The sequence below is a fragment of the Temnothorax americanus genome, unplaced genomic scaffold (assembly GCF_048541705.1).
Source record: "Temnothorax americanus isolate GAGA-0224 unplaced genomic scaffold, ASM4854170v1 Scaffold61, whole genome shotgun sequence".
NCBI lineage: Eukaryota > Metazoa > Arthropoda > Insecta > Hymenoptera > Formicidae > Temnothorax > Temnothorax americanus.
The window spans coordinates 553,460-572,865 of NW_027509762.1; the positions used below are offsets into that span (position 1 = coordinate 553,460).

General features: G+C 34.2%; 1 protein-coding gene across 6 annotated transcripts in view; it reads left to right on the forward strand.

Moving 5' to 3' along the window:
* Ctbp (C-terminal binding protein) overlaps positions 1-19,057 on the forward strand; it is an 81,946-nt gene extending 62,889 nt beyond the window's left edge. For 2 of the 6 annotated variants that reach the window (XM_077420875.1, XM_077420878.1), the window contains exons 2-8: positions 4,587-5,087; positions 6,150-6,437; positions 6,888-7,076; positions 10,640-10,729; positions 13,845-14,004; positions 14,498-14,675; positions 18,290-19,057. In XM_077420875.1, coding sequence (XP_077277001.1) covers positions 4,890-5,087; positions 6,150-6,437; positions 6,888-7,076; positions 10,640-10,729; positions 13,845-14,004; positions 14,498-14,675; positions 18,290-18,803 — 1,617 coding nt within the window. In that variant the 5' untranslated portion in view covers positions 4,587-4,889 and the 3' untranslated portion in view covers positions 18,804-19,057. Of the gene's footprint in view, positions 1-2,920; positions 3,515-3,542; positions 3,724-4,586; positions 5,088-6,149; positions 6,438-6,887; positions 7,077-10,639; positions 10,730-13,844; positions 14,005-14,497; positions 14,676-18,289 lie in introns of those variants that run through there. The other 4 variants (XM_077420876.1, XM_077420877.1, XM_077420879.1 and 1 more) reach the window with 4 other exon arrangements.
* Positions 19,058-19,406: the final 349 nt, after the last annotated feature.

A 19,406-nucleotide genomic window follows, 5' to 3' on the forward strand; every position in this document is an offset into this window, starting at 1 on the left:
TCGAAGTACTCTAAGATCAAACCAAACATTAGTTACGGTATCATTAAATGCTTTCTCGCTCTTGGCGATAACTATTTTCAAATTAAATATATCGCATCTCGACTATTCATACATCTTGACTATTAAGTCCGGCAACATTGCTCCGGAGCTGTCTATCAGGTTGACATTTTATCAATTTTATCACATTTATCAATTCCAAGTAAATGTTTGACATGAAAGATTAAACCATAAGATTCAAAAGTCAGTAATAGACATGATGTCAAATTAATATAAATCATTGAATGGATGTTGGATACTATAATATTAACATTACTAGTTAATTATTAGTTATGCTAGAATCTTACTTGCTTTAGAATTGAAGTATATTGCAACAATAGTGAGACTAAGTAAAACAGTAGGTAATGCAAGAATTCAATTAAGTAAATTGAATCGATCAATTTATATGGGAATTTAAGGTGGTCCTTTCGTGAGAATAAGTATTAGATAAGTACCTAAATTTGATATATGTTAAATATACAGTAATAAGGGACATGTGTACGAAAAATCAAGTGAGGTTACCGACACTTTACAAGAAATAAGTCATTCTAAATGTGCGTTTGCGGAGCGTGCCATTGTCATTCTATCCTTGTTTACATCTAATGAACGAGAAAGATAGAATGATGCAAATCGCCACGGCCGAGGTTTTCAACGAATAATACATGTACTTAGCGATCAGATGAATACATTATTCATGTCTTAAAATATTCCCTGAAGTTTCCGGATTTCGTACATATCTTGAAAATAAGGGCTTGCCGAATGTTTTGCTCTGATATATGAGGTTAAATAAGTAGTGGATCCACGCGCATATTGCTTTACTCGTACTGTCATGCCTGACCTAACCTAAATCGAGTCCAACCGCACTACTATTGTGATATTTTTTTAATTAGTAAATAATTAAATACGATTAAATCGTGCGTGTAAAATCATGTTATATTATTATAATTATTGGGATGTTGTGTAATGTTTATCACTATGTTTGTTTTCAATTACCTCATGACGGACTGTTACTTGACTAACTGGGTCCGCGAAAGGACCACCTTAAGGTCCAGCTTATGAACTATTCTCTAATTTGAGTGAAATAGGAAAGAGTTTTATTTGTAAAGTCATGGAAATGTTATAATAAATTACATATATGAAAAAGAAGTTAAAATATAATATTAAAATTAAATATTTTTATTGGCTATTTTTCAAAAATATAATGTATTTGTTAGTTGGTAATTTGAAAAGAAAGAATTTGAAAGAAAGTTACAATTATATATATATCTTGCAAGTATAGCGCGTAACTTTGAATTATGTCAATTATTTAGATAGCTTCTTCTCTCAGCAAGAGAGATTGATATGCAGATTAGAGACACTCAGAATGCATTAAAAATTATACGTTATAAAATCAGCAGGAATCACAAAATACTTTATAGTGGTTTAAAATTGATGATATACCAGATCATATAAATCTAATATATGATAGTGCAGTTAACTTCATTCTTTTTTATTTTGAACAGGAATTGATATCATTTATGTCTCAAATAGAGAGAGAGAGAGGGGGGGAGGGAGAGAGTAAAACTGACTTGGAAACTGTTTACGTGATGTATACACAATGTATAAAGTTTTTAACTTTGAGAGGAGATAACCAGTGCAGAGCCACAAAGAACAGGCCTGATAATAAAACTGATGAACTAATTTCGAATATATAGTAAACAAATTATACAAAAACCGTATAGTTATACTATATGGTTTTACTGTAGTTTAAAAAGTATATTTTAATGTAACCAATAATTAAACTAATTCCTTAAAAAATCAAAAAATGATTTGAGGTTAGGGTTAATGTCAGAAATATCATACACAGTTTGATACGTATCCTACGTATAATAAGCAATCATACATACGTATGAAACTTCTGGAATGCGTATCAAATCCAACCCTGTAGTTGACTGAGCATCAATGGCTGATAGCTTTCTATACATTACATTTCCTAGTGTAACAATAATAGGGATAATAATGTATAATAGTAACATATATACTACGTTTACGCGAGCGTTACTTCTGTAGTAACTTACGATAATTCCTTCGCGTAAACGGGATTTTGTAGTAACTTACGATAATTTACTCCGCGTAAACGGGTAAATTATCGTAAGTTAATACAGAATTAACGCTCGCGTAAACGTAGTAATAGTAATATTACGTGATACAATATTATGATAGGAGTAATAATATATATTATGATAATATATTACATTATAGCAAAATTGTAGTAATTGTATTATATTAATATTAATATAGCATGTATTAGTATGTTGCGTACTGTATAAAAAGATCAATATCAAGAATAAAAATATAAAAGTATCTTTCATCAAAATGATCGATTTCCAATCACTGCCTTGATAACACTCGTGTCGATGGCTGGCGCACATGGCCATGATGATTGAAAAACCTATGGTACACTCCCTTGCTGTTCGTTTGCACTTATCTTACTTGAATATACATATTTCGATAATCAACGTCAAGAAAAAAAATCAGATGACGAAACGCACAAAAAGTGAAACTATTGTAAGCGTAACATTGCTAGCTTTCCAGCAAGCGACACAGGTCGACACAAGCATCGTTCTATCTTTTTTTTTAGTAATGAGCAACAAAGATAAAACGATACTTGTATCGAGTTGTGTCGCTTGCTGGAAAGCTCCCATATTATGATAATTAATTTCCAATCGTCGCTGCCATCGCTCAGAGAGGATGAGAGTGGTCCTGTCCACGTTTTGACTGTTAAGTACTGAATCCTGTAGGTAATGTGCACGATTTTGTGGTTCTCTTCCGTACTATGTCCACGAGTTTTTGATTTTCTTTGGAAAAAAAATTGTGAATCTAACGGAAGAGAACCAAAAAATCGTGAACATAACACGGAAGAGAACCACAAAATCGTGCACATTACCTACAAGATTCGGTAACAGCAAAAACGCGGGCATGACCACTCTCATCCTTCTCTCTGCCATCGCTGCTGCTGCTGCTACCGTTGTTGTTACTGCTGCCGCCGCTGCCACCGAAAACGGAAAACGGATTGGAAACAGATTGAAACAGATCTACTTGCTCCGCGCGCGCGCTTGCCCGCTCACTCACTAACTTGAAGAAGGCGCCCTCGCTATTAACGCTACCAAAAACATTAGCCCCAGCGCGCCTCGAGCGACCGAGCGAGCGCCGAGCGCCGAGCGCCGCTGTGGCGTGCCGTGCCGCATCCCGCATCTGCGAGCGCCTCCTCCTCCGCGTTGGTGCTTGCGGTGCTCGGTGCTTCGGTTTTTGCCCGTTTCCATCGCGTTTTCGCGGTGCCGTTCCCGCGCCTTAAAGTGCCACGCTCGCGTTCCGGCCATCGTCGCGCTCCTCTGCCCGAAATCGAAGTCGAGGAGGCCGGAGTCCGGATTCCGCGTCAGTCGGTCAGCCAGCGGGACGCGCTATTGGCACTGCGCAGGTTAAGCCGGCGCGTTTCAAGGTAACCTAAAAAGTCGCGAAGCGGCGACAGCGGCGGTGGCGGCTACCGACTCGAGCACGCCGCTCGAGCAAAAGTGACGCTTTCTTTGTAGCCTTGTGTGTTTTTGGGGACGTGTTCAAGTGCGTTTGCGAATATAAAGATCGTATTTGCGTTCGGTTAAAATAGTCATAGGAACGATGTGAGATCGCGGATATGCGAGGCAATGTGAGGTAACGTCTTACATCGTTTCGATGGACGCTATGGCCGAGTCTAATCTATTTCCACGCGAATGACATTGCCAGTGTTTGTCTGTGCGGTAGCATTCAATTCTGCTTTCGTCTATGTGGCTTTCTCCGTGAACAAGTTGATTGCAAATGTGACGAAATTCTATAGTTTGCTTTAAACTAATATATTTGCAAAGGAACCACTTGATATCGTATATGAAGTATTATGTAGTAACGTAATGTAATTGGGATCTGTGCCTCTTTCTCTGTATAAGACGCACAAATGTCATTTGCAATAAAATACAAAAAAAAATGGTGAATTATTAATAAGCATCACGATATTACAGTATTTCGGAGAAAATGTAGATATACTTGATACACAATTTTTATTTAGTTGAATATCACGTAACAAATTGTAAAAAAGTAGTTATATAATTAATTAAAATAGACTATTATTATTTGTATAAAGAGCCAGCGATTATCAATATAATAACATAATCTTATAATTATATATAAATACATAAATGTGTGTATATCCTGAAGTACAATATAGAGATCATAACGATAAAACTGTTAAATTAAGAGTTATACAAGTAAGAGAATTACCAAAATTTAAATGAAGAAATTTTTTAAGTGTTAATACGATAGACAAAAGCTCAGTCAAGCAACTAATTTTTTTACTTGATCATAGAACTGTTTACATATACATAGTGCTTATAAATTATAAAAAGTCAATTATAATCAACTTACAACTTTATAAACATGTATTTGAGATACGTAATTCTGATAACAAAGAAAATATTTTGTTTAACATACCTATTTTCTTTTTTTTTCTTTAATTAATGGTATTTTTTTCTGATAAATTTTAGGAGACGGTGTTCATCGAGCCGTGATGCATTGGAGATTCAGCGGTTTTTGCCCGAAGACCGACCAGAAGTTAGTGTTGCAAAAGCAGTTTGTGTGACAAAGCCTAAAAAACAACGAGAGTGCTAAAACGTTATACTAATTGGACTAGAAAAGGCATCTCCGCTGCGAGTGTCTTGTCAAGATAGATTCTGTCGTCTTTTACTGTTTGTTGGAGCAGAAGGGGAAGCGGTCGTAATTTCTCTTTCTAGTGACACTGAGAGCGCACAGTGAAAACAATAAAAATAGGGGGGGCGGTCTGCTGACCGATGGACAAACGGAAGATGATGCCCAAACGCCCTCGTATGGAGAATCTGAGAGGTCCGATTGCCAACGGACCGATCCAAACGCGGCCACTGGTTGCACTTCTCGATGGCCGTGATTGTTCTATCGAAATGCCCATCCTCAAAGACGTTGCAACTGTTGCCTTTTGCGATGCACAGTCCACTTCAGAAATACATGAAAAGGTAATTAAAATACATTACAATTATAATAAAATAAAATTATTAGAAAAGTATGATAAAGAGTATTAGAGAATCTATAGTAAGGAATTATTAGAATTAAAATATCATTATTAAAATGTTAAGCTTAAGATATCAAAATATTAGGGTAAAACATAAAATGTCATAGATAATGAAACTTAAGTTGAATTGTTTTAAAAGAATCTTTTGTTGTTTATGATATATTGATACAAAAACATTTTTGTAGAGTAATTAAATTTTAATAATTTCTAAAATATTTCATGCCTTATATTGATATTCCATATTTTTCCTATTTTTTTTACTCTGTCTTTGATTTAAAATACACATTTATGCACGTACTTGGTGTAATATGTAAAAGAGTGATGATTTGATAAATAATATGCTAGTTCTCTCTTGTTGAAGTAAATCTGTTTCGATGTATAAATTATCTTCATATCATATTTTTAAGAATGTTTTACTCTTTATTTTAAATATTTGTTAATCTAATGAATGAAATAATGTATATAACTTTAAAATTAGATAAAAAGTTCCATAAAGTGCACAACTTGTTCCAACAATAGTGTGCACTTTCTTTATATCCTACGTTTATATTCTTCGTTACTTTTTTTCGAGTATCTTATTTTTTTAAATCATTTTAATTGAAAAAAATATTTACATGGTAAATTAATTTCTATTTATTTTATATTTGAACATTTTTTATTTAGTATTTTACACACAGTTATTAAAATACTTTTAATAACTAAAAGTATTGATTTTATTCATGTCTGGTCAAATCTACTTAATTATATTTAAAGTTTATATTTAATATTTTTATTTAATATTTTTAATATTATATTTAGTAAGTTTTAGAAAACTGTAATTTAGTAAATTTTTTTTAGTGTCTAATATTTTCCGTATTGTTATTTTGCACAGTATAATATATTTAGTATATTGACATACATTTTTGATATCTGATACGTAATATTTTATTTTCTGAAATTGATTTTATGCAACTGTGAAAAAAAAACAAATGCTGTATTTGGAAATAAATGTAATGTGTATTCACAGGTATTAAATGAAGCAGTGGGTGCATTGATGTGGCACACAATAATTCTGACGAAAGAGGATTTGGAAAAGTTTAAAACACTTCGAATTATCGTTCGGATCGGTTCCGGTGTAGATAACATCGACGTCAAGGCAGCTGGCGAGCTTGGCATTGCGGTGTGTAATGTGCCTGGCTATGGAGTTGAAGAAGTGGCTGACACTACTCTTTGTCTCATCTTAAATCTTTATCGGCGCACTTATTGGCTTGCCAATATGGTGCGCGAAGGCAAGAAGTTCACAGGACCAGAACAGGTAAATCTTTATTTCCAAGAGTATTATGTTATATATTAAAAATTAATAATTAGATAATAAATTAATAAAATATTAGAAAACTATAATATTAAGGTAATATTGAAATTACTTATTATTCTATTAAAATTGTATTATTGCTGTCATAAATTGTATTGTTATGTTGTAATGGATTTATATTATTTATAGTATATATAGTATAAATTATATTTATACATTTGTTTTATATAAGAATGTTATATTGTTTTTTTATTATATTGTATTATTACGATTACTTATTATATTAGAGATATTATATATACTATTAGGTGTACTATTAAACTATAAGCATACTGCAATTATTAGATCTGGATTATATCGTTGCTTGAAATATAATATTGCTTAAAATCGCTTGACAATTTTCTGTATAACATTGAATTTTTTCGCGCATTTTGTTTGGCGCGTGTATTTTAGGTGAGAGAAGCGGCGACTGGCTGCGCAAGGATACGGGGCGACACATTGGGTATTGTTGGCCTCGGTAGGATTGGTTCTGCAGTTGCGCTGCGTGCCAAAGCTTTTGGCTTTACCGTCATCTTCTATGATCCTTATCTACCGGATGGTATCGAAAAATCACTAGGTCTCACCAGGGTTTACACATTACAGGTTTGTCTCTCTACTTATGTTTATTACAAAGCCATAAGTTAATTTTAGGCACTATTGCTATTTCATCCATTAGAAAGTTTAAAAGATGTCTTTTATGATCTTTCTGGAAAAATTGTATTTTAATTATATCGACTTAACTGGCTAATATTCAGTACAGAATCAAGGGCTGAAACGTCGTGATTTTGTACTGAATATTGGTCAAAAAAAAAAAAAAAAAAAAAAAAAAAAAAAAAAAAAAAAAAATCAAGTTGATATATAATTGAAATATATAAGAAAATTAACATTACGTTTATTTAAAAATACGTTCTGGAAATTTTACAAATAGGATATTACGACAAATTATAGGTTTCTGAATAAAGCATGAATTTCTTGAGTATTTAAACAATGATTAGTAATTATTTAATTGATTTGGATATTATTCAAATATTGATTTTAGATGTTATATGTGCAAATATAAAAACATTTTTTAATACAACGTTTTAAACTATACTAGGATGTTTCTTAAATATTGTCCAATATTTTAAGAGTTGGTTTTTGAAGATATTTTAGGGGAACTGTGCTTAATATCGCCCTTGTTCCTAATTCCGCATCCTTCGATATTGAGACTGTTACGTATTACATTCTGTCAGTGAGCAGCGGAAGCTGTTAACCCCTTAACTGTCGATGACGGCTATAGCCGCAAAAATAAAAGTGGCCAAGAGTGCGTATGACGGCTATAGCCGCAATGTAGAAAAAACAAAGTAAAACTTTTTGAATTTGCTTGAAACTTGTTACACGGGGGTTTTTGGGGTCGCTGATTACGAATCCGAAGTCAGATGTACAAAATTCAAAATGGCGGATCCAATATGGCGGATCAAAATTACAAAAAATGGTCTGATTTTTATGAAATTTGGTACCCTAATGTTTTTTGAGTCTCTGAATCCGAATATGAAGTCAGATTTTCAAAATTCAAAATGGCGGATCAAAATTACAAAAAATGGTCTGATTTTCATGAAATTTAGTACCCTTATGTTTTCTGAGTTTCTGAATCCGAATATGAAGTCAGATGTACAAAATTCAATATGGCGGATTCAATATGGCGGGACAAAATGGTAAAATTTCTTTCTTATTAACCATTTTGAATATATTAATTCTAATGTTAAATTTAGATTCGGAGATCTAAATAACTTCAAAATATTAATAAAATTCCATTTATTTTTTGTAATTTTGATCCGCCATATTGGACCCGCCATTATTTAATTTTGATGTCATATTCGGATTCAGAGACCCAAAAAACATAAGGGTACCAAATTTCATGAAAATCAGAACATTTCTTGTAATTTTGATCCGCCATATTGGATCTGCCATTTTGAATTTTGAAAATCTGACATCATATTCGGATTCAGAGACCCAAAAAACATAAGGGTACCAAATTTGATGAAAATCAGACCATTTTTTGTAATTTTGATCCGCCATATTGGATCCGCCATTTTGAATTTTGTAAATCTGACATCATATTCGGATTCAGAGACCCAAAAAACATAAGGGTATCAAGTTTCATAATAATTCGATAAACTTTTTTTCAACACACTTTTGGCCCAAATAGTAAAATTCTCTTAAACAGCCAATGGGTTAAACAACTGCTGCTTTAGACGATCTTTTGTTTTATTTTAGTCAGAACTGTGATATAGAAAGTAGCGTGACAGTTCATAGTTTTAACGAGATGTCGAAATTTCACAAGAGGTATCTTACGTTATTAAGAGGTAACACCACTAGAAACCCAAAAAATAGAAGAATTTTTTGTGGTTAAAAAATAGAAGTAAATCAAAAATCTATTTAAAGGACCTTATTGTACATATCTTAGTGCCAGTTTACACCGTGCGTTTAGGCCGCGACCTATACCTTATATTCAACCTAAACACGATAGGTCGCGACGATGTAAACGGTTGCGACCTCGCTTGGGTCAGGTCTCTTTTTCGCGTGCCCTGACCTAAATTAAGTCACACGACGTAACGCGTGTAAACGCAGGTGACCTAAAGACCGCCTAAAGTGCAGAGAGTGTACCAATAGATACTGGATACTGGATTTTTATCTATATTTGACCAAAAGTATCATAGGTCTACATGGTGTAAACGTTTTGTTTAGCAGCCTATTTTAGGTCAAGGCATAGGTCAGGTCGCGATCAGGTCGCACGGTGTAAACTAAGCCAAGTGTATGAAGTATACGAAACAATTTTCTATTTTTTAAATGGCGGCGCTGGAGCCTTGTAAACGTAAGTGTTAAAAATGGCAGGAAGTGCTCCGGGGCTTGCAGCATAAGTGACGCAAATTTTGACCTGGAATAAAAAACCAAAATTTATCATAATCTGCATAATAATAGCTAGAGAAATACGTAGGGGATTTTTTAAATATTGTTTTTTATAGAAATGGCAAGCATTTAAAAAAAAAAGTTGTTTGAAAGTTTCAATTAACTTTTTTTTACATGCTTGCCATTTCTATGAAAAACAATATTTTAAAAATTCCTTACGTATTTCTCTAGCTATTATCATGCAGATTATGAAAAATTTTGGTTTTTTGGTCCAGGTTAAAATTTGCAGCACTTATGCTGCAAGTTCCAGAGCATTTTCCGCTATAAAACGCTTACGTTTACAAGGCTCCAACGCCGCCATTTAAAAAATAAAAAATTGTTTTACATTGTTACACTTTAAGACATGTGCAATAAAGACCTTTTAATAGATTTTTGATTTTCTTTTTTTAACCACAAAAAATATTTCTATTTTTGGGCCTCTAGAGTGGTGTTACTTCTTAATACAGCAAAATAGATATGTACTAAGAACGAATTTCTGCTATGAAAACATATGTGATATTGTATCTAATTTTATTCCTAAGTTAGAGATATTTGTTGTTAACCATTATTGTGCTTTAATCAGTTATGTTTCTTCTTTGCGGTATTTCTAATTCCGCTTTCTAGGAATGTTTATTATACCGCCCATTTTTCCTACTGGTCTTCTTCTAGAATACCTCTGAAGCTCCCTCAGTCTCCTGTCCAATGAGTAACAAGATCTTTTTCCAAAAGTAAATCAGCCAGGCGAGATGCTGACCACTCAAGTGAAAGAAACTTTAATAATAATAGAAACTTTAATACGAGTATACTGAAATTATAAAAATCTGCAAGAAATTCTGTCCATTGGCTTATGAGATCGGAGCAGTAACATAGTATATGTAAACCCCATTTCTATGCTATTAACGTTTTATAAAACGACAACTATAAATAAAAAAGGAAGATAACTGTGTTTATTTACTAGTTCGAGTTCGAAAAAGAAACCTCTTTTCTCGTTTAGGAGCTATGAAGAAAAGAAACAATAATTTTATTGATTTTTTTACAATCTATATTTCCAAAACGAGGTCTTTGAAAATTATGTTTGTATAAACCTTTCAGTTATAAAATAATCTCAAAAATCAATTCTTAAAATATTGGGCAGTACTTAAGAAACATTCGGTATACAATATCAAAAAAATATTTTATAAAATTCTTGACAACTAATATTTATTTTCTAACTGATATTATTTTTTATTATGTTTCAGGATTTGCTGTTCCAATCAGATTGTGTATCTCTGCATTGTACCTTGAATGAACACAATCATCATTTAATAAATGAATATACTATTAAACAGGTATATTAAAAATTATGAGACATAAAAATTTTATTTAATATATGTATATACATATAGTATAGAGATTATAGTATAGGGATTACAATTTAAGTGTAGTTTTTAATTTTGATTCTACAAAAAAATCAATGATTACAAATGAGATCTAGACTGTTTTTTAGATTTATCTCTTATTTATTTATTTTACTATTGAGGTGCATAAGTATACCTATAGAATTATAATGCATTCCAATTTTCTGTACTATAATTTTATGAAACAATCGCGATATATAAATATATACATATATATATATATATATATATACAGGGTGTCAAAGATAAAAGTAACCACCCGAATAGACGGGGTAGATTGGGTCAAACTGAAAAGAAAAGTCTCGTACCATTTTGCAAAATTCGCAATAGTTAACGAGTTATTAAATAAAACGTCTGAGCGAATGCGCGCACAAGGAGCGATAGAGGCGGGCCTCGGCGGCTGGCTGGGCTGGCACGGTGCCCGGCGCGCGGCGAGCGGTGGGGGTCGAGAGACGAGCGGCGAGCGGGGCGCGGCGCGGCGCGGCGAACGTCGAGCGACTCAGAGCGACTCGATGTTATACACTGCGACGAAAAAGTATTAGAGCCAGCCCATACTAAACTTACGATAATTCTTTCGCGTAAACGAGATTTTCCTTCGCGTAAACGGGATTTTGTAGTAACTTACAATAATTTACTCCGCGTAAACGTAGTAACAGTAGGTAGCACACGTATATATTGGCTATTGCATAGGCATTGCCGTAACGTCTTACGCCTTAGATAATATTAATTAGTTTAGCTTGAATTATGTGTAATAAAAACATTTAATTTTAGTAAATTTAATTATTTTGCATGTCAAAGTTTACGAGGTTTACCACAAGCCTTACTTTAACTTTTGTTTATGTTATAATAACTTTAATGGTGCGTGTCCACCTGCGAGTAAAACTCTCGAGATGAGTAGCTCTCGAGATTGATTCTCGCAAATAGACATATTCCTAAAGAGTACCTAACGGAGAATGAATCGCAGCTCTCGGCGAGCGAACTTTTCAAGACCTACTCGCAAATCGACACGACGTTATTTTACTCTCGGAGATCAGCTCGCCAAGCTCGAACGCTGTTCGTATTTTGAGAGCTACATGATGACACAAAGGAACTTATTGAATAATGCGGAAATCATGAACCATTGTAGAATACTACTGTGACAGAAATAAAAGTTTTTTTAATTTTTATGTTTTGCGAATAAAGTGCGAAAAATTCATAATTTAAAGAATTAGGTAGGAATATTTTTAATACATTTTTGAATTACTTGGTCAATAATTAGTTACACTTTCGAGATTAAAACTCTCGAGAATATCTCTCGAGAGTTATTCTGACACTGTCCATTTGAGAATAATTTCTCTGACATTGTATTCTCGCGAGCATCTCGCGGGAATCCGGAGAGTATTCTTTCGGAGAGTTCTCTCAAAACCGTATCCACTTACGTATTTTTTTAGTTGATGTCTGAGAGTGGTGACATCATAATGTCGCGTAAACGAAAGAACTTGCGGTTGCTATAGTGGCTAGCATTATTTTAAAAAGGAAAAGGATGTTAAATAACAACAAAAAGACCTTTTGGGTCAAGCAATGGATTGATCGCAGGTGCCGGATGTGCTCTAAATTAGAGAGCTTAAGATTGAAGACTCCCAACAATTAAAAGTTTCTACAGACTTACAAGTTGTGAAGTGGAATACATAGTGCGATATTATTATTTAGTTTTTAGTTTGCGAAATACCTTGATATTAGATTTTTATATGTAAATATTTTTTTTTTTTTTTTTTAATGTATTTAATTCGCGATGTAAAAATGTATTTAATTTCAACACTGTAACTAAAACGTGCAAACTATGTAAAACTAAAGTGTAACTAATTATTGACCAAGTAATTCAAAAATGTATTAAAAATATTCCTACCTAATTCTTTAAATTATGAATTTTTCGCACTTTATTCGCAAAACATAAAAATTAAAAAAAACTTTTATTTCTGTCACAGTAGTATTCTACAATGGTTCATGATTTCCGCATTATTCAATAAGTTCCTTTGTGTCATCATGTAGCTCTCAAAATACGAACAGCGTTCGAGCTTGGCGAGCTGATCTCCGAGAGTAAAATAACGTCGTGTCGATTTGCGAGTAGGTCTTGAAAAGTTCGCTCGCCGAGAGCTGCGATTCATTCTCCGTTAGGTACTCTTTAGGAATATGTCTATTTGCGAGAATCAATCTCGAGAGCTACTCATCTCGAGAGTTTTACTCGCAGGTGGACACGCACCATTAAAGTTATTATAACATAAACAAAAGTTAAAGTAAGGCTTGTGGTAAACCTCGTAAACTTTGACATGCAAAATAATTAAATTTACTAAAATTAAATGTTTTTATTACACATAATTCAAGCTAAACTAATTAATATTATCTAAGGCGTAAGACGTTACGGCAATGCCTATGCAATAGCCAATACGTGTGCTACCTACTGTTACTACGTTTACGCGGAGTAAATTATTGTAAGTTACTACAAAATCCCGTTTACGCGAAGGAAAATCTCGTTTACGCGAAGGAATTATCGTAAGTTTAGTATGGGCTGGCTCTAATACTTTTTCGTCGCAGTGTATAACATCGAGTCGCTCTGAGTCGCTCGACGTTCGCCGCGCCGCGCCGCGCCCCGCTCGCCACTCGTCTCTCGACCCCCACCGCTCGCCGCGCGCCGGGCACCGTGCCAGCCCAGCCAGCCGCCGAGGCCCGCCTCTATCGCTCCTTGTGCGCGCATTCGCTCAGACGTTTTATTTAATAACTCGTTAACTATTGCGAATTTTGCAAAATGGTACGAGACTTTTCTTTTCAGTTTGACCCAATCTACCCCCTCTATTCGGGTGGTTACTTTTATCTTTGACACCCTGTATATATATATATATCGTATAGAATTAATTTTATTTTATTAAAATTATAATAAAAGGTTAAACATATGATTATATAATTACAATTTTTTAACGTTGCGATTTTAATAATACAAGGTAACACAAAAGTAACACAATAATGTTATTTCTATGTTATATTACAAGAAAAAATCGCACGTTTGTTTCAGATGAGACCAGGAGCATTTTTAGTCAATACAGCACGAGGTGGTTTGGTGGATGACGACGCGCTGGCCGCGGCGCTCAAACAGGGTAGAATTCGCGCGGCAGCGCTAGACGTCCATGAAAATGAACCGTACAACGTCTTTCAGGGTCAGTCTGCGAATCAGTGTGAGTCTTATCTGTCCCCGTGCCTAACCCTGTCTCGACTGACTATCTAAAACCGTCCTGAATTCCTTCCATAATAAACAGAAAAGATAAAACTGATGAGCTTTGTTCAAATAAAGAAACACAACAAAGATGTATATTTTATGGTGAAAATAATTTTAGGAAATTTATATTGATTTTATATAATGATATGCATATATAACATATATGTGTGTATATATATATATATATATATATATATATATATATATATATATATATATATATATATATATATGTATTTTTTTTATATGTATATATTTTAGATAAAATATCCAAAATTGTATTCTGCATATTATGCTCTTAGTTATTTTATTTACAAAAATTGATTAAGAAATACAATTAACTAATTTTCACTGTATTATATATATTTTTTCTGAAAAACCGTCCTATGTCGTTAAATTCAGATATATATCTGATTCTTTTGATCGTCGATTTTGCAATATATATTGTACAGGTCCATTGAAAGATGCGCCCAATCTTTTGTGCACTCCACACGCCGCCTTCTACAGCGACGCGAGCTGCACCGAATTACGCGAGATGGCGGCAAGCGAGATACGACGGGCGATCGTCGGACGCATACCCGACTGCCTACGCAACTGTGTGAACAAGGAATACTTCCTTTCCTCGACTGGGTAAGCGCCCTTCCTCAGCAGGCTTTGTTTGCCTGTTTCCCCCTGCCTCTCGAATAATAATAAAGTCTCTTACAATTTGTTGAATGAAAAGAAAAAGACGTAGACGGATATTTTTATATACGTACATATATATATGTGTGTGTATATATATATATATATATATATATATATATATATATATATATATATATATATATATATATGTGTGTGTGTGTGTGTATATATATATATATATATATATATATATATATATATATATATATATATATATATACACACACACACACACACTATATATGTATATATGCAGGTTACATGGTCGCAGTATATTATATTTACATTCCTCTCTCTTCTTTTTTCTTTGATTGCAAACCACCGGGGGAAAAGGGATACAGTGTCTGTCACGAAATTGATCAAATTCATGCAAAAAAATTGTCTATAAATATGTATTATATATTTTAGAAATATGTTATTTGTATCTTTCTGAGATACCGTAAGCTTGAATGTACTAAGAATGTATCATTTGTATTTTTTCTGATAACGCGAGCTACAAAAATTTGTTTTTATACATATGCCTGCTCTCTTCTCCCTCCTTCTTATTGTATTAAGGCTCCTGGCCCCTTGCTACAACGCTGTTTTGAGTTATGATGTTAGAAAAAATGATATGAATTTCTTTTCTTGCACATTGTACAGTATGATACATGACGTACTGTACAAACTGAAGGAGCATGTTTCTGATGTTAATTTAAATAGAAAATGTCCTATAAACATGGATCCAGTTCAGAACGATTATTCATTTATAATTCTATTTTGCTCGGCCGAAATCACTGGATTTCATACCTTTATACTTTTACCATTAGTGGGACCATGAAAAATTTAGTATAGGAAGATTAATATTTGAGCTGAATAAATACATCGTATTAATGACACGTATGAAGAAATAAGCAACGATCGTGATATTCTTCATACGGCTATTCCATTTAGATCGCACCATATTGTACATTAATACCGAACAATGTCAATTTGAACAATTTATGCGAGTTTTGTGTTTTTTTTCCATCTTTAATTAAAAAAATGTTTTTAAAAAATTGAGCCATTATTTATAAAATTTAAACATTTTTATAGATGGATAATTGTTTTGAATTGGAGACCCACGTTTATAGGACATTTTGTATTTTAATTTATATATTATCAGAAATATGCTCTTTTAATTTGTATAGTATGTTATGTAACACCCTGTATATCAAAATAAATTAGTTTTTTTTATTTTGCAATCAATATAAACAATTATAAATTTTAATTGACTATTATAAGGTTTATTTTTACTGAAGATATGGGATATACGTTTAAATATTCTACGAAATTGATAGAGAATTAAAAAAAGTTTTTACCAATTTTTACTGTATTCTATCAATTTATGTTCTCGAATACAAATGGTGACATGCGACAAAAACTAATTTATTTTGATTAGTATGTTTGTATGCATGCGCGCGTGCATATATGATGAGTGTGCAAGTGTGTGAATCGGATGAATGTATGTGAGCGTGTTTGTGGATTAGTGAATGGGTGTGCGTAAGCATATGTGTGAATCCATTGTATAAGTGTGTGGTTGCGTGTGTGTGTGTGTAAATCGGAGGTGTGTGCGTGCGTGCATCCGTGCGTATAGATCAATGATGAATGAATTTGGATATGTATAGATGTGCGTGCGCGTATGTATTTTGTAAAGGAAAAAGATTCGTACAAGTTGTTGTTTCTAATCGTCATAATATTTCTGAATCTTAATATATAAAATATTACACGTTTTATGAAAAATTAAAATTCAAGTTACGTATGTAAAATTTAAGTTACATATGTAACGCTAATCATAAAATTTGATATATTGGGTTAACAACGTCATAATACCTTAAGATCGATCGAAGAGAGCGAGAATTTTTGTATTTAACTTGTATTTAATATTTTACAAATTATTAATATTATTGTATTAAACGTTATTGCATTTAAATATATACAATTTTGGAAAAAATAAAATAAATTAACTTAAAGATCAGAATTGAAAATTTTAGTATGTTTGAAAATTTATATTTAATTAAGCGCGATTACTTTGACTTACTTTTATGACTGTCTTTATTGTGTTTATAAAAAATATAATTTTAAATTATCTTAAATCTGCATTGAAGAAAATTGGGATTATGATTTAACCCTCTATAACACCATGTAACTTTGAAGTCACATACGTATATATCTGTATTATTCCATTTCTTTGCCATAACAGCGTAGCATCTTATTCAAAGTTGCAAACAGTTGTTTTATAATAAAAAGTTTTATTAATTAATTGTTAGTTTTATCAAAAAATTAATGTTTACTAGTTTCACGTTGTGTAATCCTGTTTAGGCACAAAAAAAATATAGAAAATTATGATTATAAAATTATGAAAAACTTGTAAGCACATAATATTTGTTAAAAAATATGAAATGATTTAAAACGATCTAAAAATCAACTTTATTTTTTCAAAGTTGTTTTTCTAAAAAAATTGTGTTTTTCTAAAATTATTTCAAATCTGATCAAAGTTTATATAAAATAGTCTAAAGCCTTGTGTCCACGATACTAGAATTTGCTCCGAGATCTCGGACAGAGAACAAATTGATCAATGCGATTGGTTAATTCTTTCTTTTTTCCGTCTGAGATCTCGGAGCGATTTCTAGCATCGTGGACACAAAGGTTAATAGATATAATAATACAGATATGTGACTTGAAAGTTATATGACGTTATAAAGGGTTAAATCATAATTCCAACGCATATTTTTCTTCAATGCAAATTTAAGATAGATAATTTAAAATTGTATTATTATAATTTTTTTATGTAAACATGACAAAGCAGAAATTTAGAAAAATGGAAAAGATATAAGAAAAATAATAAAGTAGAGAAACTTTTTGCTGTAGAATATAGAAAAATAAAAGATTAAGTTTAAAATAATAATTGTAAAAATAAATTTAAAAAAAATTTAGTTTTTGAAATGTACAGGAGGATAATCCAAGATAGCAATAATAAGAAGAAAGAGCCAGGAGCCTTAAATAAAACTATAATGGCAAATAGCATTCTTAAAATAGCATTGGATCAATTTCGTGATGAGTAACACTGTATCTCTGGTAATTTTTGCAGAAACGGCTTTTCGAGCAGATGTTAACTTCTCTTCTCTTCCGAGTGAAAGTCCGAAAGCGATCGTGAAAGTCGAGCGTGACAAAATCTGTCGATGCGTGTGTGTATAGAGTGTAAAGACTAAGCGCTTAGACGAGACTTATATAGAAAATGAACGAAAGAAAGAGAGACAAAGAAAAAGATGATTCCGTTCTTGGGAATCTTGATGACCTGTGTGTGTGTTCTCACGTTCCTGTTTCTCGTTGGCGAGGAACGATTGCTACTCTACCTAGAGCACACCTAGAACGCCACCTAGAGCGTAACGAAATCACACACAGAGTCACAGAAAAAGAAAATTGGAAGCTACTCTACACACTACAATAAAAGCTACTCTACTACATAAGTACTGAAAAAAGTGGCGCGCGAAATTTTCAAGGTCTCGCCCATGATGTTGTTTTTCGCTTTCTCTTTTCTTCAGCAGTTACCCCGAGGGCATCAACGGCGGATACTATGCTGGGGCGCTGCCGGTACAACAGACGGCGCATTCGACGACTCCTCACGATACTGCGCCCCCACCCCCGGTTCCCGGTGCCGGCGGTGGGCACTCCGTCGTCGGCGGCGGTGGCGGTGGTGGCGGTGGCGGAGGTGGCGGCGGCGGGTCCGGCGGTGGTGGGGGCGGGGGCGGCGGGATCGGTGGGCCCAACTCCTCGTCCTCGTCCGCCGTAACGATGGCGGGGGCCGCGGGCGGCGGGGCCGGCGGCGCGGGAGGTACGGGCGGCGGGCCCGCAGGGCCGCAGGGCCCCCCTGCCGCGGTCGGCGGCGGCGGACCCCCGTCCGCCACGGGCGTGGTGGGTGCGGCCGCCGCCGGCGGGCCCGGCGGCGGCGGTCCCGCGGCCGGGGCCCCCCCCACCGCCGGACTGCCCGGTCTACCACACAGCATAGTGAGCGAGCCCGACCCCCGGCCGAGCCCGCCCGCCCCGAGCCCCCGTTGACCTTGAATAATATAACAACCCTCTGATAACGCGAATGAACTAGCTCCTTTTCCCAACCACCTCCCAATGCCCCAGTCCCCCCAGTTATACACTTGACTCGAGCTGCTACGCGACTACCACATAGCACTACTACATCAGCACCCCTAATTTTCTCTCCTATATGATTTGATTGAATCATTTTATCAATCAACTGGAAGTAATTGCTATTATTACTTCTGAAGCTGGGAATATTAAGGATGATGATGGCGAAAAACGGCCGATACGACTGCCCCGTAAAATCTGTCCGCTCCGCTGCTTCCGAGAAATTTTAGACAGAGTTTGTGCTTGAGAGAGATTGAGAAAGATAGATACGTAAAGAAGGAGAGTAAGGGTGAATGGAAGAAATGCCGAATTCGATTGAATACACATTAGTTAATACGTGCTCTGGTGTACACTAAAGACTTATACACAAAATGTACGATATAAAGGTACGTACATGAACTTGCATAAAGGCTTAGATGCAGATGATGTAAATTTATGTGTAAATTTACATAAATTTATACATAAATTGGCATAAAGGCATAGCTGCTTAGGATATTATATGCAGCGTAGAATTTAGTCAGA